Source organism: Silurus aristotelis (genome assembly GCF_946808225.1).
Source record: "Silurus aristotelis genome assembly, chromosome: 3".
NCBI lineage: Eukaryota > Metazoa > Chordata > Actinopteri > Siluriformes > Siluridae > Silurus > Silurus aristotelis.
The window spans coordinates 3,088,551-3,116,165 of NC_139576.1; the positions used below are offsets into that span (position 1 = coordinate 3,088,551).

Sequence of the window (27,615 nt, forward strand, 5' to 3'; positions counted from 1 at the left end):
ACACACACACACACCCACACCATGTTCACTTTCCTTTGTTAATTAACTCAACATATTTTCTACACAACAGGATGTTAAACACTCACCGTCTTCAAAAGGGGTTCCCTCAGGGCTGAGGTGGAAAAATTCAACAGAGAAAATGAGAAATTCAGAAAACTACATTCAAAATGGAAAACAAATCGTATAAAGTATTAGATATGGATTATTTTGGGCAGCGATGTGATCTGCTATTGCTTTACAGTACCATCACTACTGCCACCACCAGTATCATTACCACCACCATCGTCATTACAACCACCTCCAGTATCATCACCACTTCTACTACCACCACTACCACAATCACCATCACCAGTATCATCACCACTACTACTAGCACCACCACCACTGCCACCATCTCCACCATCGTCATTACAACCACCTACAGTATCACTACTACTACTACCACCACTATCATCACCACTGCCACCATCACCACAATCAACATCACCAGTATCATCACCACTACTACTACTACCACCACCACCTACAGTATTATCACCACTGCCACCATCACCACAATCAACATCACCACTACCACAATCACCACTACTACCACCACCATCACCAGTATCATCACCACTACTACTCATCTGTGTTTATCTGTGTAAAGCTGCTTTGACACAATGTTCATTGTTAAAAGCGCTATACAAATAAAAATGAATTGAATCGAATTGAATTACTACTACCACCACCATCACCAGTATCATTACCACCAGTATCACCACTACCACAATCACCACCTCCAGTATCATCACCACTACTACTACCACCATCACCACTACCACAATCACCACCTCCAGTATCATCACTACTACTACTACCACCATCACCACCAGTATCACCACCTGCAGTATCACCACTACCACAATCACCACCTCCTGTATCATTACCACTACTACTACCACCATCACCAGTATCACCACTACCACATTTACCACCTCCAGTATCATCACCACTACTACTACCACCACCAGTATCACCACTACCACATTTACCACCTCCAGTATCATCACCACTACTACTACCACCACCAGTATCACCACTACCACATTTACCACCTCCAGTATCATCACCACTACTACTACCATCACCACCAGTATCACCACTACCACAATCACCACCTCCAGTATCACTGTTGCACTGTTACTGCCTTTGTATTTATTTACTTTACATATGTTTACATATTATCACTATAACTTGCTGTAAATATGCCATATATTTATTTGCACTTTTGCACGACTGCTACATTTTGCACTTCTGGTAGATGCCAAACTGCATTTCGTTGCTATGTACCTGTACTATGCAATGACAATAAAGTTCTATCTATCTATCTATCTATCTATCTATCTATCTATCTATCTATCTATCTATCTATCTATCTATCTATCTATCTATCTATCATCACTACTACTACTACCACCATCACCACCAGTATCACCACCTCCAGTATCACCACTACCACAATCACCACCTCCAGTATCATCACCACTGCCGCCACCACCATCACCACCACCATCGTCATTACAACCACCTCCAGTATCACCACTACTACTACCACCATCACCTCCAGTATCATCACCACCACAATCACCACCTCCAGTATCATCACCACTACCACCACCTCCAGTATCATCACCACTACCATCACCTCCTGTATCATCACCACCACAATCACCACCTGTATCATCACCACCACAATCACCACCTGTATCATCACCACCACAATCACCACCTCCAGTATCATCACCACCACAATCACCACAATCACCACCTCCAGTATCATCACCACTACCACCACCTCCAGTATCATCACCACTACCACCACCTCCAGTATCATCACCACCACAATCACCACCTCCAGTATCATCACCACCACAATCACCACCTCCAGTATCATCACCACCACAATCACCACCTCCAGTATCATCACCACTACCACCACCTCCAGTATCATCACCACTACCACCACCTCCAGTATCATCACCACTACCACCACCTCCAGTATCATCACCACCACAATCACCACCTCCAGTATCATCACCACTACCACCACCTCCAGTATCATCACCACTACCACCACCTCCAGTATCATCACCACTACCACCACCTCCAGTATCATCACCACCACAATCACCACCTCCAGTATCATCACCACCACAATCACCAGCAACAGTATCATCACCACTAACCACCATCACCACCAACTCCATCATCACCACCACCTTCATGGAAGTTCTCTGTGATTTAAGTTCTTGCTCTCGTGTCTCGTACCCGAATATGACGGCGTTCCACACCATGATGTTGTTCTCGGATGGAGCTCCGCTCACACCAGCTGGAGGATCCTCCTGGAGCCTGAACCCCCCCCCACACACACACACACACACACACACACACACACACACACACACACACACACACTTTCCATTACAGTTACTCTCACTAACACTAAATATCTTAATTTGGGTTAAAATATTATAATATTAGATATTAAATAAAATCAAGTCTCCACATTCATGAAGTTTCAGGATCAATACTATATCAGGGTACAAGACTGTCTAGAGCACTTATTCTCCATCATCACACCACAGATCTCAGATTCATCCTATGAACATGATATACCTGCTTATAATCACTATATACCTCTTTATTTCTCATTATAAAGATCGCTCGATTTACACTTCACTTCCCAGCTCTATTGCGGCAAGTCCCGCCCTCTGCTTTAGGATAGGCTAGTACTTCATAGACGAGCTCCGGATTGGTGCTGCGTTCTGCGGCCTGACTAATCATTAGAATGAAGGCGGGATTTTGCCCGAATACGGGTAGTAGCTTATTGAATTAAAGCCGGATACCTCTCCCGGTTTCGCTTTACACAATTCTATATAAATCTTACCGTTTGAAATCCCTCATGAGTCGCCGTCTGGCAGGAGTAGACATGATTAAGGACGAAGATTCAATAAAATGAATAAATATATACGGTATGTTATAAATAACCGTGTGAGAAAACTACAGCCGCTACACGCACACCGACCGGCGAGCCCGTGTGACGTCAGAAGTCGGACTGAACCATAGCGTTTACAAAGAGGTGCTCGAGGCGACTATAGTCAAATAAATAAATAATTGTTCCTTTAATCAGATGTTAGCGATTTTATATTTATGTATAATACCGTAAATTTTGTATATGTGAGTTTTATCAACAGAAATTAGTAAAAGCTATCCCTGTTATTATATCAGTTGAGAGGCACAAACCCCTGCGCTTCAGATTGGTACAGTCTGTATGGGCGACGCCGGAGTGACGTGTACTCCAATGTGTTTTTTTCCTCTCTTTTGGTAATGCGGAAGTGCTGTGGAGGAAAAGGCCACGGGGCTCAGCTTCTGTTCCAAACAGTGATGAAGTGATGGGGAGGAGGGGAGAGGGAGAGGGAGGAGGGGGAGAGGGAGGGGGAGAGGGAGGGGGAGGGGGAGGGGGAGAGGGAGGAGGGGAGGGGAGGGGAGAGGGAGGGGGAGGAGGGGAGGGGAGAGGGAGGAAAAGGGAACAAAAAGGTAGAAAGAAAACAGAAACAGAGCGGAAAAAGAGGAACAAATGGAGATTGGTTTTTCCCCATTCATTCATCCACAGAGGGGGAGATAAAGAAAGAGACAGGGTTAGATGATAGATAGATAGATAGATAGATAGATAGATAGATAGATAGATAGATAGATAGATAGATAGATAGATAGATAGATAGATAGATAGATAGATAGATAGATAGAGACAGGGTAAGAAGAAAGAAAGAAAGAAAGATGGAAAGAAAAAAAGAAAGAAAGAAAGAGGCAGGGTAAGAAGAAAGAAAGAAAGAGACAGGGTAAGAAGAAAGAAAGAAAGAAAGAAAGAGACAGGGTAAGAAAGAAAGAAAGAAAGAAAGAAAGAAAGAAAGAAAGAAAGAAAGAAAGAAAGAAAAAGAAAGAAAGAGACAGGGTAAGAAGAAAGACAAAGAAAAAAAGAAAGAGACAGGGTAAGAAGAAAAAAAGAAAGAGACAGGGTAAGAAGAAAGAAAGAAAGAGACAGGGTAAGAAGAAAGAAAGAAAGAAAGAGACAGGGTAAGAAGAAAGACAAAGAAAAAAAGAAAGAGACAGGGTAAGAAGAAAGAAAGAGACAGGGTAAGAAGAGAGACAGGGTAAGAAGTAAGAAAGAAAGAAAGACTGTGTCTCAGAGTCTCTGTGTCTCAGGGTCTTTGTGTCTCAGAGTCTCTGTGTCTCAGGGTCTTTGTGTCTCAGAGTCTCTGTGTCTCAGAGTCTCTGTGTCTCAGGGTCTTTGTGTCTCAGGGTCTATGTGTCTCAGAGTCTCTGTGTCTCAGGGTCTCCGTGTCTGCTGATGTGAACTGCTCTCTGATAGGGACACTGTTCTACACTCCCTCAGGCCCTGCTGTCATTCATTTATTTAAAATAAAAACACACCTGGATCATTGATGTCATCCATCCGTTCCTGTCATCTGTTTGTAAGTGTGAGACATCTCGAGGTATCAGACAATGGTATTCATGCTTCCCTTCTCTCTCTCTCTCTTTCTCTCTCTCTCTTTGACCCATAAAAAAGGTACACGTTGTGAAAGGTTTGGTGGTTGTTCTCCTTAGCACCGCCGGACTTCTCGTCCTGCATGTCCTCGTCCTCAGTGTGTCCGAGCCCAGCGAGTCGTACAGCCACGTTCTCGCTCGCACCAGAGCTCCCCGGTGATCGAATGAAGAAATATTTCATTGTATTTTTCAATCAGCACTTTCTCAAAAAACACCATGATGGTGGAAAAGGAAGGAAGGAAACAAAGGAGACAAAGACGGGCAGAAAAAGGGGTGTAAAGTGTCCCACACCAGGCTGAGACATTTTAATGAGAAAACAGAGTTCATTAAATGTGACACACACACACACACACACACACACACACACATTAATGGTACCAAATATTTATCTACCATTTGAACCTCATGCTCACATACAAATCATCTATTATTATTACCTTGTGGAACAATCTGGAATTAGCCTTATATAGGAATATATATATATATATATACTGTATATGAATTAGATGACGATTAAAGCTATAAAAGCACACATTTTCCTCACACACAGACTTGTAAAAAAAGCAAAAAAAAGATACAGATGTTCTGCTAAAGAGAATTTGTCATTGAAAACCCAAGTTCTCGGTGTTTACGAATAGCCACGCCCACAAAATACAACTAAATGGGAACTTGAAGGTGAAAGAGCGCCTCCTATGGTCTCCTACACCAGTTATTGGGTGCTATTATTTTTATTGGCGTTCTGGGTTAATGAAGCTTAAAGAAGCCTCGAGTCTTTTTGTACAGCACCGATACGTTTGTACTCTTTGATCAGCTTGTCTGGTTTGTGTCGGAATTAGGCGTGTGTTTTACAATGTCTTTCTCTCAATACTCATTCGTGTGTGCGGGACTGACGTTTGTAAAAAAAAAAAAAATACAATGAAAATAAAAAGAACCCATTTTTCCCTTTTAGCAGAAGTGTTACACACACGCGCATGAGCACACGCACAGCTCCAAGGCCACTACAGGTATGCATAGGAGTTAGTGCAGCGGCAGGGTATCTGCATTGCAGCCACGGTGAAGATCTCCATCTCTTTAGGAGCCGAGGTCGAGGAGTCCTCCATCTGCAGCCCATCGTCTTGCTCCACAAAGCCAACAGGAGCAAATGGGAGGGTTATGGATCCGTTCCCACCTGTGGTGCTGCTCGCCACCGGTCCGAGCCCGGCGTGCCCGGTGTCCATCGGGTTCTCCCCGCCAGAGCCGTTCATCTCGTTCATCATCATCATCTGAAGGTCCAGATCTGCAGCCCAACACAGAGTATGGAGGTTAACAACCAGGGTAGGAAATTAGTGTAAGCAACAAGGGTAAACGACCAGAATAAACAATCAGGGTAAACAATCAGGGTAAACATCCAGAGTAAACAGCAAGGGCAAAGGTAAACACCCAGAGTGAATAAGCAGGGTAAAGAGCATCGGTAAACAACCAAAGTAAACAATAATGAAAAAGGGCAAAGAGACAAATTCTGTAAATGTAAAGTTGATGTTAATGTGTTCCGGCTGCTGGAGAGTCAGACATCTAATATAGTGAAACAGACAGTCTAATCAATTTGGTTTGTAATCAGACATCGTCTCTCAAAACGTTCACGATCTGCCTCAGACCTACCGCTGGTTCTGGCCTTTTTAAGCTGACTGGACTGGATGCAATCGAGCGAGCGCTTTCTACTGGGTGTGCTGTTAAGGAAGCCACGCCTCTGCGCCACAGAGTTACAGGTGGAGGCGGCAAGGAAACGTCCAATCTGCTGCTGGTTGAGGGCGTTGGACAGCAGTTGAGCACACTCTGGAAAGCCCTGGGCGCGGGCTAGGTCAGCTCCGGTCAGTCCACTAGCGTTCCTCAAGCTGCACAATGATAAAATTCATGTGTTAGTGCTGATCTACTGTACAGGCGACTCAATCACACACACACACACGCACACACTCAAACAAACACACACATACACACATCCTAGCTGCCTTTTCGTAACATGGAGGTTCAAAAATGTGAAAAAAAACCTTTGAACAAATAAAGAACTGTGACTGCAACAGAAATGTTCACACTGAGCCTGAAACCATGAACAAGTCGAAACTGGAAAAATGTATTGGAATGGGTGTAATAACAACACCTTATGTACCTAAAATATGAGTCTTGTGCCTAGAAGGGTGTGTCGTGTACCTTTAGAGGTTAAATATGAACAAGAAGACCTCCATTCTCCAAATAGGAACGTATGAACTCCAAGATCTGTAAAGGAGGCGGTGGATTGCTGAAGTTCTGATCCAAGGTTCTGTCAGAAATGCTGCATGTGAAGTAGAATTTCTTCTGAAGTCATAAAAGGAGTTCCATCGTTCAAGTCTTCATCTTCCATCCAGCATTTTTATAGTCTTCAGGACACAGTCCAATGTACCATATCTGTAATAATATTCATGTACCGTAATATTAATACAGTGACAGATATTCTACAAACAACCCCAGAATAATGACAACGTGAACAAAGCTTGTTTGAGATCTTTGCAAATTTATAAAAAAAATTTAATCATGTACATAAGTATTCAGTCTTTGCCATGACACTCAATATTGAGCTCAGGTGCATTCTGTCTCCACTGATTTTGTTTTGATGTTTCTACAACTTGATAGAAGTCCACCTGTGGTCAATTCAGTTGATTGGACATGATTTCGACATACACCCACGTCTATAAAAGGTCCCACAGTTCCAGGCATGTAAGAGCACAAACCAAACCATGAAGTCTAAGGAATTGTCTGTAGACCTCCGAGACAGGATTGTATTGAGGCACAGATTTGGGGAAGGAGACAGAAAATTTACTGTAGCATTTAAGGTCTTAATGAGCACAGTGGCCTCCATAAATAGAAGAAGTTTAGAACTACCAGGACTCTTCCTAGAGTGTAGCTGCCCGGTCAAACTGAGTGATCAGGTGAGAAGCACCTTAGTCAGGGAGTCGACCAAGAACACGACGGTCACTCTGAAAGAGATCCAGCGTTTCTCTGTGGAGAGAAGAACCTTCGAGAAGAACAACCATCTCTTCAGCACTTGATCAATCAGTCCTCTATGGTAGAGTGGTCAGAAGGAAGTAAAAGGCACATGACAGCTCACCTGGAGTTTGCCAAAAGACACCAGAAGGACTATCAGACCATGAGGAACAAAGATTGAACACTTTGGCCTGAATGCCAAGCGTCATGTCTGGAGGAAAACAGGCACCGCTCATCACCTGGCCAATACCATCCCTACAGTGAAGCATGGTGGTGGCAGCATCATGCTGTGGGGATGTTTTTCAGCAGCAGGAACGGGGAGACTGGTCAGGATCGAGGGAAAGATGAATGCAGCAATGTACAGAGATAAAAATCTGCTCCAGAGTTTTTTGGACCTCAGACTGGTGCGACAAGTCATCTTCTAACAGGACAACGACCCTCAGCACACAGCCAAGATAACAAACAAGTGGCTACGGGACGACTCTGTGAACGTCCTGATTGGCCCAGCCAGAGTCCAGACATGAACATGACTGAACATCTCTGGAGAGACCTGAAAAATCACTGTGCACCTACACTTCTCATCTGATGGAGCTTGAGAGGTTCAGCAAAAAAGAATGGGAGAAACTGCCCTAAAACAGCTGTGCCAAGCTTGTAGCATTAAACTCAAAAACATTTGAGGCAGTAATTAATGCCAAAGGAGCTTCAACAAAGTATTGTGCAAAGGCTGTGAAAACTTATGTACATGTGATATTTTCATTTTTAATTTTTTAATAAATTTGATAAGATTTTAAACAAACTTCTTTCATGTTGTCATTATTGGGTTTTGTTTGTAGAATTTTGGGGAAAATAATGAATTTTATCTATTTTGGAATAAGACTGTAACATATGATGTGGAAAAAGTGAAGCGCTGTGAATACTGTGGGTGAGGTGCGGCGGTCTGAAGTGCAGTCAGCGTTTATCCCAAAGGCGTTCAATAGGGTTGGAGCTCTATAACCCATGTAAAGCAGATCTTCATGGATCTGGCTTTGGGCACAGAAGTTTCGGTCTCCTAGTTCAAGCGAAGGAAAAATATTCCATGCTACATCCAATTAGATATGAACGCTGTTGGCTTCACTTGCTATTGTGGACGTAGGGGCTTCAAAAAGGAACCAAGTAATAAAGAAATAAGATATAGGGTGTGTCTTGGCTGAAGTCCTCACAGCTCGGATAATAAATAAAAGCATAAGAATATCCATGGATATAGATATAAAGTACTTCAGAAAAAAAGTATAATGGACTGAACAAGAGTTGCTGAAGAAGAAGGATAAACTTCAAGGAGAATTTCATCTAAAAAAAACTAAATGTGTCTGGTGGAAAATGTTCTGGCGGAAACGAGGTACGTGTGAAGTGATTACTGATGAGTGTCTGGTTTTGTGATGTGTCTGGAACAAGGACATGAGAATGAACATGGTTCAGGCTTGTAATTAAAATAAAAACTTTTTTCTGTTGCAGTCCTGGAACAAATGACCACACATGGATGAACAAACTGTACAGTTTCTTCACTTACCCCAACACTCAGTGACTCCAGGGTTTAACCCCACCATTCACCAATATCCAAAACTGAGCCATAAAAGGTCACGCGTCCATGGTTACGCATCCCAGACTTTTCTGCACACTGAGCCTATTCAGCGTAGTTTTTTCTAAACGTTTCTCAGTGAACTAGAGATTATAAATAATTTTTTACTAAAGTTTATTCAATTTTATTTTTTTATCTGAGGAAAAGGACATTGTGAATAATGATATTATTTAATAAAAATGGTCAAAAAGTAAAAAGGTGACATTTAAATTAATTTGTGTTAACACGATTACTTTGACAGCCATTTTGTGTGTGTGTGTGTTTGTATATATATATATATAAATTTATTTATGAGAATAGAATTATGAAATATGCAGATACTGAGTTTTATGAATGCAATTTTTTAATGCAAAATTCTTTATTATAATCAATATACAGTGCTTTCAGAAAGTATTCACCCCAATGATTATTTCTCCTTTAGTTGTATTGCAGCTCTATAGTGAGCTATATGATGAGATTTGAGTTGTCTCGAGTTTGTCTCTCTGCTGAGATTCGAGTTGTCTCAGGTTTGTCTCTCTGATGAGATTTCAGTTGTCTCTGGTTTGTCTCTCTGGTGAGATTTTAGTAGTTTCGAGTTTGTCTCTCTTGTGAGATTTTATTTGTCTCTGGTTTGTCTCTCTGGTGAGATTTCAGTAGTCTCTAGTTTGTCTCTCTGGTGAGATTTCAGTTGTCTCTGGTTTGTCTCTCTGATGAGATTTCAGTTGTCTCTGGTTTGTCTCTCTGGTGAGATTTCAGTAGTTTCGAGTTTGTCTCTCTGGTGAGATTTCAGTTGTCTCTGGTTTGTCTCTCTGGTGAGATTTCAGTTGTCTCTGGTTTGTCTCTCTGGTGAGATTTTATTTGTCTGGTTTGTCTCTCTGGTGAGATTTCAGTTGTCTCTGGTTTGTCTCTCTGGTGAGATTTCAGTTGTCTCTGGTTTGTCTCTCTGATGAGATTTCAGTTGTCTCTGGTTTGTCTCTCTGGTGAGATTTCAGTAGTTTCGAGTTTGTCTCTCTTGTGAGATTTTATTTGTCTGGTTTGTCTCTCTGGTGAGATTTCAGTAGTCTCTAGTTTGTCTCTCTGATGAGATTTCAGTTGTCTCTGGTTTGTCTCTCTGGTGAGATTTCAGTAGTTTAGAGTTTGTCTCTCTGGTGAGATTTCAGTTGTCTCTGGTTTGTCTCTCTGGTGAGATTTTATTTGTCTCGTTTGTCTCTCTGGTGAGATTTCAGTTGTCTCTGGTTTGTCTCTCTGGTGAGATTTTATTTGTCTCGTTTGTCTCTCTGGTGAGATTTCAGTTGTCTCTGGTTTGTCTCTCTGGTGAGATTTCAGTAGTCTCGGGTTTGTCTCTCGGTTGAATTTGAGTTGTCTTGGTTGTGTATCTCAGGCGAGATTTGAGTTGTTTTGGTTTGTCTCTCAGGTGAGATTTTTTGAGTTCTTGGGTGAGTCTTTTTGCTTTGTGTCGTCTTCCATTCTTTGGTGCAAATAATCTTTACATCTGTCTCAGCCGCTTATTTCCCAAACTCTTCCTCCTGTTTTATTTGTCCTGTTAGATCATTTATTTAAATAAATGCAGACGTCTGGTCTTGCTTTTAATTTGCACCATCAATGTTTTATGCGATGGTAACATGAGTACCATTTCCTCCTGCTGAAAAAGCCACTCCAGAACAGGGAGCTACCAACACCATCACCTCCATGCTTCATCACAGGAACATGTTACCTGGGTAATACTCTGACCTCAATACTACCACCTTTAGGATGAACGTAAACACTGACTGAACCCCAGGCCTCCTCACCTCTACATCATCAGCAACTGACTTTACTAACCCCCTTATAACTGAATGAAATCTCCTACAAATCTACACAAGCACACTCCCAAATCTAGTGGAACATCTTTCCAGAGGAGGGGAGGTTAAAATAACAGCGAAAGGGGATAAAATGTGGAAGGAGATCTACAAAAATTGATTCACATACCAAACTTATGGTCAGGTGTGTACAACATTTTGTCCATATCATGTTCTCCAGTGGATGAAGTGGATGTTGTCCACCACAAAATCTTCTCTGAATCAGGATTTTGATGGCTGCTTTCCGATATACAGATGATGATGATGATGATAAAGTCTGTACAGGTTCTCAGATTTCAGCCAGGAGGCTCTGTAACACCTTTTGTTGGACTCTAGTTGCCCTTTTTTGCCTAAACGCTCAAGTCGTATTTTTGTCTGCTTTCTGGAAGCATTGTACGTTGGAATCTGATTCTAAACCATTCTAGAATATGATGACTACAGAAATAACATGCGTATCCTAGATATTTTCCTCTCAAACATGTACATAAATCAAGTAAATGATTTAAAACAGATTGGCTGTGACATGTCTAACATTTCAACCGTTCGGCTCTTGTGGTTTAAAGGTTGCATTATTGTTTTATTATTTATTGTGCTTCCATCTTGATTGAAGATGGAAAGTGGACGAGGAGAATCTCTGCGAGGAAATTAGCGTTACAATACACACGATTTTGGTAATTTTTTAAGAATTCAAATAAAGGACGTCTGTGAAGCGCAACCACTCAGCGACACTTCAATACATGATAAAAGGCAGATTTAAAAAATAAAAAAAAGGAAAGTTTGCTCATTCATGAATTTATTTATCCAAATTGTTTATCCTTGTTTATGTTTTTAAAATATCCATCTTTCTAAAACCTCATCTCACACATTCATCACCACACACACACAGCCACATACCCTGGCGCATCATCAGATCACACAAATCTTACACAAAACATTTGGAATTAAAAAACAAACAAACAAAAAAAAAAACCTTAAACATTGTTCACTTGATTAGACTTTCCCCACTCGATTCCTAACACGTCTGGTGAGAAACAAAATAAAAAACAAAAACAATCATTCAAAAAAACGAATGCGTCCACAGAGAGATCAAACGGGAGCTTTGAAAGGTGTAGAGTTTCATGAGGTGGGTTTCATTTTAAAAGCAGATTCATAGATGTGAGAAATCCGAGGAAAATATTGTTTTACTAAATTAAATGCAAAAAAACAAAAATGTGCTGTGCAAGATGAGTCCAACGCCAACCACTCAATTATAAACGCATCAATAAGCATTCATTCCTATTATTATTTATTTATTTATTTCAGCTAATAAAATTCAAAATTATACACAGAGTCAAAAATTTATTTATTTTTTTTAATCAATGAACTTTGGAGTCCTGTAGGTGTGAGTATAATACAGAACATTATTTGAAAAATTCAAGGTAATTAATAACAAGTTGCTATTACCATAAATCATTCATTAAAAAAAAAAAAAAAACAGGCCATATTATTAATTTTTAGCTGGTTTTATTTTAATTTCAGAATTATTATTATTATTATTATTATTATTATTATTTATTATTATTAGTTTAGGTAATTCAGTGGTGATTAACTTGTATCAGAAATAGAATTAATTTCAACAGATTAGTATTTTTTTGCACATTTTATCTTATAGCCAGCATTTTTTTATTAATTTTTTTACTAATGAAAACAAATATTATTTTTAAAATAAGAAATGTTAAAATAATACACCAAAAGAATTCATTATATACTGCTTTAGAATGTATAATTTTTAGATAACGCAGGATATTATCTAAAGAACTTTAAATAATAAAACACAGGTTGTGTTTGTGTTTCATAGTATATTTTGTCCATTACATGGGAAATATTGACAATTGAAAATTTGTTAAATTCTTTTATTTAATTTGCACATTTTTTGTTACATTTTTCGAATTTTTTTATGCAAATAAGCATTGACTAACTAAAATCCCAAATAGAATATTTTTGAGCTTGTTGTGTCACAGATTGTATTTCATAGCAAATATATTTTTTTTAACTAATAAAATAATAGAAACAGCTATCAATTATAAATCATACGATTGTTTTGTCAGTGACATGTTTAATACAATCTTATTAATTTCTTGCTTTCCCAAGATACAAAACCTGAATGTTTATCATTTCAAGGTGATTTCCTGCAAGCCATTACTTAAGAGATTATCCATATAAATAAAGCAATTTCCATTTAAATTTCGTATATTTTTACGGCTAAAACATTTGAAACTAAAATATTCCCTGAATGATTACACATCATTCTGAAAACCCCGTCTTGCACACACAGATGTGTATTTTCAAAGCCTCTACACACAAACCTGATGAACTGAACACATTTTTCTCAGATTTCCGCCATCTTGAACAGACACTTGTTCTATTGGATTCATTTGTTTGTAGTTTAGAGCACGTTTTTTTTTTTTCATTTCTGCATGGTTTGAATCGTTGCTTCTGCAACATTAACAGATAAAAAATATTTACAGAAAAACTAAATTTGTGTTTGTTAGTCATTTATTTGACTATAATTAAAAAATATTTTTTAGTGTAATCCATGTAAATATGGTAAATACATTACAACACATCACACTTTTATCTAACATTAGAATAACCACATTATACCACATGGTTATGGATATAAATCAGAGATTTTCATCAAGCCTAATGGGCAATTTAGTACAAAGGAACTACCTAATTCTGATTAACAGACACAATTTTCTTTTTATTCTATGTTTACAATTAAACTAAACATTTTTGCTGACATTTCTGCCCTAAATTCATTAAATATTAAACTTCGTAGCTATTTTTTTTTTAAGTTGTACATTGAGACTCAGTATTTGAGTATCATGATGTCTGTACAACCATTTTTTTTTATTGCATAATACAAACAGATATAAACAACACTTCCTACTTCACTAATTTCAATTAAATCTGATGAACCAGTTAATCTATTAGAATTATAACATAACATTAGAAGTACAATACATGGATTTTTAAATCTACTGACTTTAAAGCCCTGAGTTTTTTAATGTAAGGAATTGAACTTAAATTAAACTTAAGAATTACTGAATTTAGCTTAGGTAAAAAGCTTTAGGTATATATATATATATATATATATATAATAAAAAGAAAACTCCTCCAGGGACACGAACGTGAACCTAGTGTTTATTCTTACTATACTATATATATAAAAATAAAAGTATAAAATCTAGGTTTGCTTTCTTGTCCCTAGAGGAATTTTCTTTTTATAATATAATATATATATAATATATAATATTTAGATATTAATCTATCTACAAGCCACAGGATATAGATCATCTTGCAGGCTAAGTGGAATGGAGCAGTAATCTTTATTCCTATTTCTGGGAGATAACTATTTTACAATTGTAGGTACTATTACATTGTTTTGTTTGTTTCTAATGCAATATAATGTTACCATGAAAAACTATAATTGTTCTATATTTCAGGATTATGAAACCCACCAAGCTGTGTTTATGTTTAATAACAATAAACTTGATTTCTAGAATTGGAATGAAGTTGGATGATGGACGCATTTGTTTTTTTGGGTTTTTTTTTTTCCTTTTTCTTCTTCTTCCGTTCAGAAATATGTCTGCTTCACTATTCGGACAAACTTCCTGCTGTTATCATCTTAGCCCCTAACGCACCTTAGACACTAGCAGCATCTTTAAACCATGCTAGTTTTTTTTATTCAGGAACATGAAAAAGTAAACTGATTAGACCTGTTCTACACATTAAAAACGTCCTATGGTTAGTTTACAGAAAGAAAAAAACACAGGAAGAAAATAAAAATAAAAACACAGCTTTTGATTTAAGGGCATAACTTTAGCAAAACATGCAGGTCTAAGAAACAAACTACAAGCTACATTCAAAAAAAGGCTTTTCTTTCGAAACTTTTACAAAGTCTATGTGCAAAAAACGTCCTATCAGTAAAACCAATCACCGCAAGAAATACCTCAACAGTTTGCCAGTGTAGATACTGAAGGGAGCGATAGTGAGAACACTCCTAATGCCACAACAGTGCAGTTTCGTTGAGGGAACTCGGAGTGAGTCAGCAGTGTCTATTTGGAATGCTCTCCCCCTTTTCTAGGATTACTTAAAAAAGTCAAGTCAATTCGAATTCAATGGCTGGAAAAACATTGAGACGTGTAAATTTTCTCTAAACTTTTTTTTTTTTTCATTTTTTTTTTCATGGCAACAGTTAACAATATGAACTTTGTTCAATCTGCAGGGTTTGACTTGTCACTGTTACTTTCCTAAGGATAGAAGTGACAAGATTAACAAAACAACATTTTTTTTTCTTTTCATTTTTTTAAACCATTGAATCAAGAAAAGTAACTCTGCAGATGACATTTTTTTTTCTTTTTAAACAAAGGAAAACAAAAATTATGATAAATAAAAATATATATAAAAAAAATTTAAGAAGACAGGATAAATTAGCGTTAAGGCAAACGTACAGTTCTGAGTTTCTTCTTTACCCCCTAATGCTTTTACTAAGAAAGCATTGCTAAATTGTATTACATGGAGGAATAAGGGCTCATAAAAAAAGAAAAAAACAAATTATTTCAGCATATTTGTATTTATGTTTACTAAAAAACAATTGTTTGTTTATACAGTACACTGCGTTCATTTGGAAAATTAGACTTTAGTATAACTAACACATGTTGAAGTATCTACTACTTTTAACATTTAAAACTGCACTTTTTTTTTTTTTTTTTTTTTTTGAGTGTTCAAATTCAGACACAACATTTAGGAATCGATGATATAAAACTGTATGGAAAAATTTGTGCAATAACTAATACCAGGATGAGGATCTCCAAGAACTGGAGGAGCCTGAAAGAGTAGAAAGCTGGATTGGTAAGTCATAAAAAACTTTTTTTTTTTTACATGTATTTTTCAAAAAGGAAACCTTTAATTCTTCTTTTCTTGCACAGCAATGTTGTGCCCAGACCAGAAAAAGGACATGTCTGACTCTGACCTGGAAAGGATAAGTTTCTGAAACACTGCTGATGAGCTCTTCTTTAAAGAATGTGAAGAAGAACAGAAATCAAGGTCATTCTGTAAATTCCAAGTAGTAATAAAGCAAGGCTAAGAGTAAATAAGTTTACCTGTGGAATAGCCGGTATTAGAACGTTTCCTCATGAATTCAACTGAGATAAGTCTGATCCAGAAAGGAATATAAAGAAAAACAGATGGCCGCTTTCAACGTTACTTTACAGCGAGATATATTTATTTATCATAAAAATTCCTTTATGATTGTCTCTGTAGAGGGACAAATTTTCCAGTTGTGATATGGATGTAATGTAGGTGGAGAACAGTTAGCCTCAAAGTTGAATATTTAAATCTAATGAAATATAATTAAAGATTTATCATAAGAAACAAACCCAAACGTATCTGTTCTTTGGGACCTTTTCATGAAGAGTTCATGTCTTCACCTCTTTAGAGGCTCAGCTTCTCTACAGCTTCATGAAGCAAGTTAAAAACTTTTTTTGTATCTTTATTTCACATTTTATGTACATTTTATTTGGTTGTCTTTTGCCATCTCAGCCTCTACATAGATTAAATATTTAAAAATAAAAAAAATTTATATTAAATATCTATCTATATCTATATCTATATCTATATATATATATATATATATATAGATATATATATATACAGTCTACTGTGCATGTGTTTAGCTGTAAAGTGAGAATGCTTCAAAAAATAAGTGTTAATATATATTTTTTATTAATTACCAAAATGGAAAGTGAATGAAATACAATTTTATAAAAAAACAAAAAAAAGATTACATTAAAATACATTAAATAAAAAATATAGCTAAATTAAATTAATAATTTGCAGATTCTGATGATCGCCAATTTCATATGTAGTTTGAAACAGTCATTAACTAAAACAGAAACAGGTGTGTAGGAGGGTTAAACCTGAGTAAAGAACTGCTGCCAAGGTGAGGTTGTGGGAGACCGTTTCCTGTCACATGTCATACGCCAAGGAAAGACTCAGCACTGCAACAAGACATGGTGGGCCTACTGCATCAGCAAGACTGAGGTTTCAAGATGTTCAGTTTAAAATATTTTGAGGAAGCACAAAGAAATGTTCAATGTTGAGGATCGCAGATGCAGTGGCCGGCCAAGGAAACTCAAAGCAGCAGAAACACACTGTAGAAACCAGTGGGATGCAGATAAACCCATTTAGTGTCTGGAGATGTCTGGCCAAAAGTGGTTTTCATTGAAGAATTGTGGCCAAAAAGCCACATCGCCGACATGCAAACAAGGGATAAACAACTCAACGATGCATTAATACACAGGAACCGGGGTGCAGCAGGTGCTCCAGACTGATAAGTCAAAATAAGCAATATCTGACTGTAGCAAAGTTATTTGAGGCAAGTTGTTTGCTGAAGGGCTGGAGAGTGGTGCAATGATGATGGTCTGCAGGCAACAGTAAAGCATGGTGGCGGTTCCTTGCAAGTTCGGAACAACCTACCTGCCGAGTTCCATCAAAAACTGCATGCAAGTGTACCTAGAAGTACTGATGCTGTTTTGCACTCCCAGGGTGATCACACCAAATACTGATTTAATTTGGATTTCTTTTTATTGAATTTCTATTTTGTTGATTGATAATATTTTTTAATTAATAATCTTTTGCACGGTAACGTATATAATCTATATATAAATATCTATATCGTTTGTTATTTTTACATTAATCTCTTTTAAGTTTTTAAAGGATTGCACTATAAAGTTAATGTTTAGCATTTATATTTTTATTTTAATATTCTCTCACTTTTGTCTATTCATATAAAACAATTTCATCATTTGATTTTTTTTTTCTTTTTTTTTCTTTCAAATTCACAAAAACAACAAATCGATCAAATTTGATGCAGTAAGCATTTATGAAGGTTTGGAAAAAAAAGGAAAAAAATTAATAGAAATTTCAGGATATTCATTTATTGGTATGTGTAGTTAAGACAAGCATGGTTTTAAGTTTAAGTAAAGAAATTCAGTCTTGTCTAATTTTGTATTGATATTTTGTCTCACATTTATGTTCCTATATCAATGTTTACTTATTTTTTGTCTTATGCTATGATATTTCTTATTTTAGAATTTACTGGTTTGAAAATAATTGCTGTAAATTAGATTGAGCCTAATAAATCTCTGCAAATAAAATATGTACATTTATATATTTTTTAATAATGTAAACAAAAAGAGCCCTTCTTTCCTCCAGTTCCTACCTGGTTTTGTACATTTCTGCTAGACCTAAAGTAGTATCTGAATTTGGGTGCTTATGAAGTTCTAAGCCTGTCACAGGAAAATATACTTACAACATTCTTCAGTTCTGCCTTAACCTGCAGCAACCCTACTAGCACTACTAAAATATACAGCAATTACAAACACAAATCTGAACACATCCTGTCTGAGAGACAGCAGAGTGCACATTTCTTCATGGCCTCAACAGCACAATGGATATTTAGAATACAGATATAGCAGTGAACTTTTTATTGGACAGTAAGTCTGAATGCCAGGTTGTTCAATACACGATGGCCGTTTTATCAGCATGCCATTAATATTAAAAGTATAATTAAGCAAATTTTCTTTATGTTGTGGAACATTTTCAATGAAAGAAAGGAAGAAATATTGTATAGTTATTAGTATATTAGTTTAGTTTATTTCAAGCCAATAATGAGGCCTACAATATTGTGCCATATTCCACACTTTAACCTCTGATTGAGAGTACTTGAGTATTGTGAAGCAGAAATAAGAATAATAAGCTTATTAATAAAATTAATATAAATCTAGAAAAAATCTCGAGTTACAGAACAAATATTCATGCATTTTACTTATACTTATCTCCAACACATTTACAGAAAACTCTGGAATTTCATTTCAAATAAATAGAAATGAACAACTTTTGGCGTTCAGAGTCAAAGTCAGCATAAGATTTGCTTTGTGTTTAGTTTACTGAGCAGATGTAAGAATTTTGAACACTGTTATATCAGGACCAAGTGTTTATTTGCACATATATGCTGCTTCACAGATGACATCACAAAAATCAATGATATTAAACAATAAACAAAGTACAATGAGAAAGTATTTGCTTTTCTCAATTGTTCACAATATGAATTTATTCATTTTATTTTTTCAATTCTGAAAAAATAACGAGGTGAAATGTTTATTTTTTTAGTGAATTGGATCGAAATTTTTTTTTTTTTACTGAATTATAAACAATAGTTAAATGTTGCATTTAACAAAATTCCAAATGAGACCACTTTTGTAAAACCGTATTTTAAGTAACAAGAACAGTTTTAAAGATCTCAATCATACTATGAGACCATGATGAATTTATGTATGAAACTTAAGTAAGGTTTCACATCTAAGTAAAAAAAAAAAATTAATATCAATACAAAAAAAGAATGATACACACTAAATCTGTATAATTTACATTATATTTTTATTCTGTACCCATATTTTTCAATGTGAGAAATTGGGAATTTTTTGTGTGTGTGTGTTTTATGTGCATTGTTTTGACATTTATTTATTAATCATTTGATCTTACATTGTAAATCTAAAAAAAGATTTTGTACAATGCCCTGAGTATTAACTCAAAAGAATATAATAAACATGCAAATAGACAATATTATGTACACAATACACTTGTATACATCAAGTTTTTGTGTAGATTTCCTAATTTCTTTTTAAGTTAAATACTTAAGATTAGTTGTATATATTCATGTTAGTCTATGAAACTATATACTGTTTCTGTCGTAAATAGTAAATATAAAAATCTACCTCATTGTAGATTGTGTAGATATTTTGTTTTTACATATCGGAGTATTTAGAAATAATAATAATTATTGCCAATTCATTCTAAATTTATGTAAACGATTTTGTGTATTTTAGCTAAAAATTTTTATTATGCATTTTTCTATTGTTAATAATGTAAGTGCTAAATATATTATGTGTCAAATTTTTTGGGGGTTAATTTAAGAAATGTCTTTTATTGTTTAAACTTGTGTGTATTAGCCATTATTTGTATAAAATCAAAGCAGAATGTTTAGAGTGATATTTCATATTCAGTTAAATTATTATGTGGTGCTAAGAAATTTAACAGAGCCTATATTATAGTGAATTAATTAGGACAAATGTACAAGTTAAAGTGAAGAAATTCACAAGCTGAAAACTTTATAACAACCAATTGGCATAATCACTTCTGTGAAGTAGCATATCTGGGAAAAATCCAACAGTATTACAGAGATGTATAAGCAGTCTTTTTTGGGTCATTTCTGATTGTGAAGAGATACAAAACAGTGACAAATCTCGAGCTACATATAATTCCCTAAAATGTCAACAGTAAACATGTGTGTCTGTAATGCATCAGTGTCAGGCATCACATAATGGATGCCTTGCTGACACACACCATCGGATTGTAATAATCCGGTTGATCAGGTGATCAGGTTCTGCAGGATGTTTTCTCGTTCATGTGCTCAATTATGGAAAATTTTTAAGCACAATACTTCCTAAAGTGTCTTTACTTCCTCATTCAGAGTTCATAAGTAGGAGAAAATGTTGACACTTAAAGATTGTAGTATTTAACTAAAACTTTAAATGGCATCTGATTTGCAATATACGAACTACAAGAAATTTAAATTACAGCCAGTTTGATAAAGCTAAAAATATTACAGTTTTTTCAACACCAGCTTTTTAAAAAACAAGGAATTCCGCAGTAATTAATACATTAAAATAATAATGAACTTATGATAAATACATAATTAAGACATAAGTTATACAAAATTTATTATTATGAATCTATTATGTTAATTTATGAATTGAATGCTGAATTCATCTTGATTTATCATTATTCATTTACTATTTACTAATTTAAATAGTTTTTAAAAAAAACATTACTTTTGTAACTTCAGCTGTAGCTTTAGCTGTGTAAACCGCTCAAGCTTGTGCCACCTATTTTGCATCTCTTGACAATGTAAATGACTTTCTGGAACGCCAATAACACGGTGAAATTCATGAAACCATAAATAAATGTGCACTTCATTCTGCAGGTCTTCATCATCACCAAAATCCACCATACTTACCAAAATAAAAAAAATAAATATATAAATTGCAAACAAAAAAGAAAACAAATAAAGCATTTCCTCAGCGCAGTATAACATTAGAACATTATAACAAACAATATTAAAACAATCACATTTTTCAATTTAGATCAAGAGTTAGCCAATGTCACAATGGGGGCAAAAAACCCCACAAACTTTCATCTGGACAAAGATTCAGAAAGGACTCTCATCAAAAATGCATTTAACACGATGAAGGATTAAAGTAAGTACATATTAAAGCTAACAGTTATATATAAATACATGACAAGGGTCTGGGAGTAACAAATTCAGACATAATATTATAAATATATTTTATATAAATGTGTTTTGAGAATTATGTATATTAATTGATCGCTGATAGTTATTACAAGTACTCCTTCTAATAATAATAATATTAATAATATTAAAGTTGTGCGTGTTTTAGTTTTTACCAAATTATATTTAACATACATACACTGAATGTTTATTGTAACAATAATGCAGAACCTGTATTGTATGTGTTTACTTTAATAATGATGCAAAAGAGATATTTATTAATTTATACAAAGTATTTACTATAAGAATGAATTTAAACTATAAATAGGTTGTGAGTGTTATGCAAATTAAGTATTTCATATACACGTTTAAACAGGCTTATGCTTACACATCTATATTATATGAACAGGTAGATACGTAGATATACAATACCTATATAATATAGGACACTAGATATATTTAACCTGTATAACAGCTATTTTTTGTGAAGAATAAAAAAACGTATAGAAACTATTATAAAATTAATTACTATAGTCTTAAACTCTTGTTTAATTAACAGGAGTAATCTCAGATTTCTAAAGAAATTGCTTATTTTTACATTTAGGCTAGGTTTGATTGCTGAAACTTTCTGTGCTGATTTAATAATGTGATATATGTACACATTTATAGCATAAATACTTTGACTAGGACTTTACACAGAACTGTATATAAATTAAATATTTGTTGTATTAATATAAATAAAAATGCACATAATCCAATCTAATAGCGTATAATAGCTGAATGAAAAGGCTTTTATTCAGGTGATGAGAAACACGAGGGTCCTCACTGTCTGCTGTGAGTTTAGTGTGTTGAATGTGAAGGCTGACGTGTTTTTGATGAGAGTCCTGAGTGAAAAGCAAGTGCCAGTGGATTGTTTTCAGGAATGCTGAGGGCAGCGTTAAAAAAAAAAAGAAAAAAAAAGAAAACAAACAAAAAGAAAGAAAGATGAAGTGTGGAGCAAGTTTGAGTTTACACTTACTCAGCTTTCGCCCCCTGGATCAGGAGAGCGTTAATGCAATCGACACTACCCGCACGAGCGGCCTTGTGAACGGGGGTTTCTCCAACGTAGTCCTGAGGACAACAAGATGAGAGAGAGGGAGGGAGAGAGAGAGAGAGAGAGAGAGAGGGGGAGAAAGAGAAAGAGAGAGAGAGAGCATTGACCTCTGATATTTAACAGATGAAACCATAGCAGAGGCCCAGTGCTACTGTTTATTCAGTGCTATAAAAAGCCAGATGAAGAAAGGTTTTCCTGCCCTTTCACTGAGAGATGAGTGTATATATATAGAAAAAAATGTATGTAGGTCAGCTTGATATCCATCAGCTAAATGGCAGAAAACAAAAAGAGGAAAAAGCCTTGTAGTTCATTGAACACACTCCTTTCCTGTGTTTGGGGATTGAGGGACTTTGGACCCTAAAATTTGGATTTCCCAGAATTAAAGAAAGAGAATGTGAGAAAGGATTTGTGGGTCTGATCAGGGGAAAGTGGTAGCTCAGTGGTTTAGATATCGGACTTCTCATCGAAAACTCCTAAGTTCAAATGTCAATCTGCACTACCGTACCGATATTTGCCCTATACCTCATTCTCTGGCTCGCCTTTTTGTACATTACTGTTACATTACATTATAATTAGCACAAAAGATCTGTATAGTCACCTGAATATGTGCTCACATTTGCACTGAGCTCCTCACCACACTTTACCTCATACCTGCTCTTTAAAATAAAATAAAAATTTAATTAAATATGTAACGGGACACAAAATTCACGGTTCGTATGTATCTCGGTATTTTATTACATGGTACCTTCAATTTCGGTACGGTCAGGGGAAAAAACACAAAACAAAATTAAAATGCTTGTCCTGTTTTTTTTTTTTAACCCAGATTATTATTTGACATTTGTGAACATAAATTTTTTATAAAGCTTTTAAACGATTAAAAGAAAATGCCTCTTCGGATAAATAATCTATAAAATAATATAAAAAAAAAAGTGAAATCTAATTAATGCAATGCATTTTTATTATATTGATTAAATTGATTAACTGATTAAATTGTCATGAATTAAATTGATTAAATAAATGGAAATATTTAATAAAATATTTGACTTTTGACCCTATCTGGGTAATACAGGTGTGTATATACGTGTGTGTGTGTGTGTGTGTGTGTGTGTGTGTGTGTGTGTGTGTGTGTGTGTGTGTGTGTGTATTCCATTAAAAACAATGGACATAAAATTTGAAAGAATCCATTGCGTAAAATAAGTTTGCTTTGACTCATCGACTCGGGTGTGGCTTTTACACGCGACCCACCTGCCTGTCGAGTTCAGCGCCGGCCTGCAAGAGCCACATTAGACACTGCGAGTGCCCGCCGAACGCCGCGATGTGAGCCGGGGTCTGCGCGAAACGTGACGTCGAGGAGTTCACGTCACAACCCGCCTCCACCAGCTGCACTGCACACTCCAGCTGTGCGAAATCAGACACGTGACTCATTAAAAGCAGGGCATGAGAGAAGCGAGTAAAAAAAATGTTTAGTACAAGTGATACGAGTTCAAAACAAACCATGCAGGAAGTCTGATTTGTGATGTGTGAAATATTTCACACACAATGTTGCACACCTACGCCCAATGTGTGTTTGTGTAAAGTCAACATTACTACTCGACTGCCAGGGTGTATGTTTATTGCAAACTCTATAAAAAAAAAAAATTTAAAAAAGGTGTTTCTATAAAGCTCCAAATTTTCCTAATTAACAAAAACACGCATAAATTACATATAATTTCACATACACGTACAATGAAACAAATCAGCTCTTATAAGCTATAAACTATCAGCTGTGCCTTGGTAACTGAGGATTTAAACACAGAGTAACTGTTACCATCCAGAGGCCATTGATCATTTCTCTAAAACGTCCTGAAGTGTTTTCAAAAGAAAGCTAAATCTTTGGATCGACCCTGTTTTAATTAATATGCAAATTTATGCACACTTATGTAGATGCGCCATTTGCATACATTTGCACAGACGGACATTTTACGTTCGAAAATAGGATTTGTTTGTTTGTTTGTTTGTATTGAACTCTTTGTTTTCCCAGAAATAAAAGCATATATATATATATTAGTATTCGTTTTTCATTTTACATCTAAAAAATATGGTACCAGTCAAAAGTTTGCCGTCCCCTTCAGTGTTTTATTTTTATTAGTATTATTTTAAACACTGTATTTTAATACTGAAGACATCCAAACTATGAAAGAACAGGTATGAAATTATGTAGTAAACTAGAACGTGTTTAACACCCCGAACTATCTTTTATATTTAAGATTATCCAAAGTAGTTACATTAAGCTTTGATGCCAGCTTGGCAAACTCATAGCATTCTTTAATCAGATTCACAAGGTAGCCACCTGGAAGAGTATAAAATTCACAGGTGTGTCACAGAGGGAATCAGTGGCCTTCTCAATGTGCTTTAGACCATCAGTTGTCCTGTGCAGAGGAAAGGGTGAGTACAGAGTCAATACCCCTATTAGTGCTACTACAACTACTGTACAAGTCTATATTATAGTAAGAAACATTGTTACATAAAAAGAAAAGATCCATCATTACTTTATAAAATGAAGGTCTGTCAATCTGAAAAATCTCTAGAAATTTAAACGTATCCCTAAGTGCATCTCCAAAACCATTTAATGCTACGATGAAACAGCAAGAGCTACCTCTGCTGCAGAAGATATGTTTATCACAATTACCAGCCTCAGAAACCACGATTTCCATAAATGCTTTTCTGAGTTCAAGTGCCAGACATATTTCAACATCCAGTGTTCAGAGAAGACTGTGTGAATCAGGCCTTCACTGTCAAATAGTAGCAAAGAAACCAGAGCAACAACAACAAACAGAAGAGACTTGCTTGGACTTGCTTAGAGACTTGCACTCAGATCAATGGGAGAGTGTCCTTTGTTCTGACGAGTTCAAATAACCATCATGTCTCCGTCTGATGTAGGATGAACGCATGCTTCCTGAATGTGTGGTTCTCACTGTGAAGCATGGAGGAGGAGGTGTGATGGCTTTGCTGGTACACTGTTGATGATTTAGTCAACATTGAGGATGCACTTAACCAGCATGGCTAACAAAGCATTTTGCAGAGACATGCCATTATATCTGGTTTACACTTTGTAGGACAAACATTTGTTTTCCAACAGGACAATAACCCCAAACACACCTCTAGGTTAAAAGATCATTGTTCAAAAAGAAGAGTGATGGAGTGCGGAAACAAATGATCTGGTCTACACAATCATCCAATCTAAATCCAAATGAGATGGACTGAGATCAATTGGACCAGAGAGTGAAGGAAAAGCAGCCAACAAGCACTCAAAACTCTGACTGACTCTAACTGAGAGAATTCCAAAAGTGTGCAAAGTTGTCATTAAAGCAGTTTGTTGAATTGAGAAAAACTCGAACATATAAACTCTATTTTGAGTTATTTATCACATTTTTGTGGTGTTCATTCATCACTCATCATCTTCAGCCTTAACTACAATGTTATAATATAGATGGAAGGGTTTGAAAGGGTTAATCTTTCTGAATTACAAATAAAAAGGGTTTCTATTGGATTTTAGGTTAAATTTATAAACGTGGAGCCTCTTCAAGTTTGGGAAAATCCGTCATTAGGAATTGAATTCAGCTGTAATTAAATCTGTAGCTTGAGAACCGTTGGCGCTTAGCAAATCTTGCTAACGGTCCTCGGCCTTCTTCAGCTGTGTGTGTGTGTGTGTGTGTGTGTGTGTGTGTGTGTGTATACCCTGCCGAAGTAGGCGGCCCAGTGTATGGGTGTCCAGCCGTAGAAGGAGTCCTCGGTGAGCAGCTCTGCCCGGGGCGCGCCCCCGTGTAGCAACGCGCCGAGCGCGTGCACGTCGCCGTCACGGCACGCGCGGTGCAGCGGGAAGCGCGCGCTCAGCACCTCCTCGCTGGAAAAACCGCACTCTCCCGGCGCCAACATCCCTCTGTCTCCCTCACGCGCGCACACACACACACACACGCGCGCACGTACACACACTCACTCACTCACACTCTCTCTCTCTCACACACACACAGACACACTCACACTCACACACACACACACACTTACACACTTACACACACACCCAGAGAACGATCTCTACCAACGACCCACACACACACCGGAACCCGGAATTAAAATGATAATAAATCCGTAGAGATGCGCGCGAGATCTGCACTCAGACCCGGAACTTCAGCAGGAACCAGAGGCGAGCAGCAGGACCAGGGGGTTCCACTAAAACCAGAACCGGATCACGACCGGAGTTAGAGAGTCACGGAGAAAACACAAACCTGGACTGGAGTAGTCTCAATGAGTCACGTGTCATAACTAAACACAATCACGTGTGTATCAGTGACAGGCCGTGCATTTCACCTCTAGACCTTCAGTGATGTTCTACCTGAATCAGTCCAGCTCTTAACACCATCATTATGACGTCACGACTACAGACACCATCAGTATTATGCAGTAGAACAGAGCGCTGTATCACACACAGGATCTCATACAGTGAGAACTTCATCACCAAAAGCAAGAAACACAATGAACACAATTCAACACTTCTCCTTTCACTGGAGGCTCTTCTGCTGGACACTATCACTCGAGTCTGGAGCCACAGCTGCACCTCCACATACATCATCTCCAGCAGAAGTGTCGATATTCACTTCATCACATCACCCCGGTTTTCTCTGCAGATCAAATATTTTATTTAAAAAGAATATTACAATTATTACATTAAAGATATATTAAAATTAAAGTTTATTTCTATAGCGCTTTTCACAACAGACATTGTGTCAAAGCAGCTTTAAGAATTCAAGAATTCAAGTGAACGGTGTGTATTTATCCCTGATGATGAAGCCTGGGGCATCTGTGACAAGGAAAAACCCCCTTAGATGTTATGAGGAAGAAACCTTGAGAGGAACCAGACTCAAAAGGGAACCCATCCTCATTTGGGTGACATCAAGAGTGTGATCATAAATCTTTCAACAGTACAGAACACTGGAGAGTGAGAACTAACATGAGCACTGGAGTGTGTAATTATAAGTAAATGTTCTTTCTACAGTCTTTTACAGTCATTTGAGGTTATGAAACCAGGAGCTACTGAGCAACTCATAAAATAGCTCAACATTTGAGATCATCACAG

General features: G+C 36.6%; 2 protein-coding genes and 1 long non-coding RNA gene across 3 annotated transcripts in view; all 3 read right to left on the reverse strand.

The window, feature by feature from the left end:
* LOC310723292 (ubiquitin-conjugating enzyme E2 A-like) overlaps window positions 1-3,107 on the reverse strand; it is a 5,800-nt gene extending 2,693 nt beyond the window's left edge. Inside the window, exons 1-3 of the mRNA XM_083536091.1 lie at window positions 2,930-3,107; window positions 2,311-2,391; window positions 87-112 (exon numbers count right to left, since the gene is read on the reverse strand). Of these exons, the coding sequence (XP_083392217.1) occupies window positions 87-112; window positions 2,311-2,391; window positions 2,930-2,973 (151 nt within the window). The 5' untranslated portion in view covers window positions 2,974-3,107. The remainder of the gene's footprint in view (window positions 1-86; window positions 113-2,310; window positions 2,392-2,929) is intronic.
* Window positions 3,108-4,855: 1,748 nt separating this feature from the next.
* LOC310723304 (ankyrin repeat domain-containing protein 10-like) lies at window positions 4,856-26,941 on the reverse strand. The gene is made up of 5 exons (XM_083536119.1): window positions 26,220-26,941; window positions 23,748-23,900; window positions 22,428-22,519; window positions 6,226-6,458; window positions 4,856-5,863 (listed from the first exon to the last, which is right to left on the reverse strand). Exons 1-5 carry the CDS (start codon window positions 26,415-26,417, stop codon window positions 5,586-5,588), a joined length of 954 nt encoding a protein of 317 aa, XP_083392245.1. The 5' UTR covers window positions 26,418-26,941; the 3' UTR covers window positions 4,856-5,585.
* On the reverse strand, window positions 17,636-21,522 carry LOC310723327. Its single transcript, XR_014532637.1, has 2 exons — window positions 20,741-21,522; window positions 17,636-20,658 (listed from the first exon to the last, which is right to left on the reverse strand). It is a non-coding gene; the product is annotated as an uncharacterized lncRNA (long non-coding RNA).
* Window positions 26,942-27,615: the final 674 nt, after the last annotated feature.

Coding starts and splice junctions, on each gene's coding strand:
- LOC310723304 (XM_083536119.1), bottom strand. CDS start 26,417: ATGTTGGCGCCGGGAGAGTGCGGTTTTTCCAGCGAGGAGGTGCTGAGC. Junction 23,901..26,219: donor GGGCCGCCTACTTCGGCAGG/GTATACACACAC, acceptor GATTTCGCACAG/CTGGAGTGTGCAGTGCAGCT. Junction 6,459..22,427: donor ATCCAGGGGGCGAAAGCTGA/GTAAGTGTAAAC, acceptor ATCATTGTGCAG/CTTGAGGAACGCTAGTGGAC.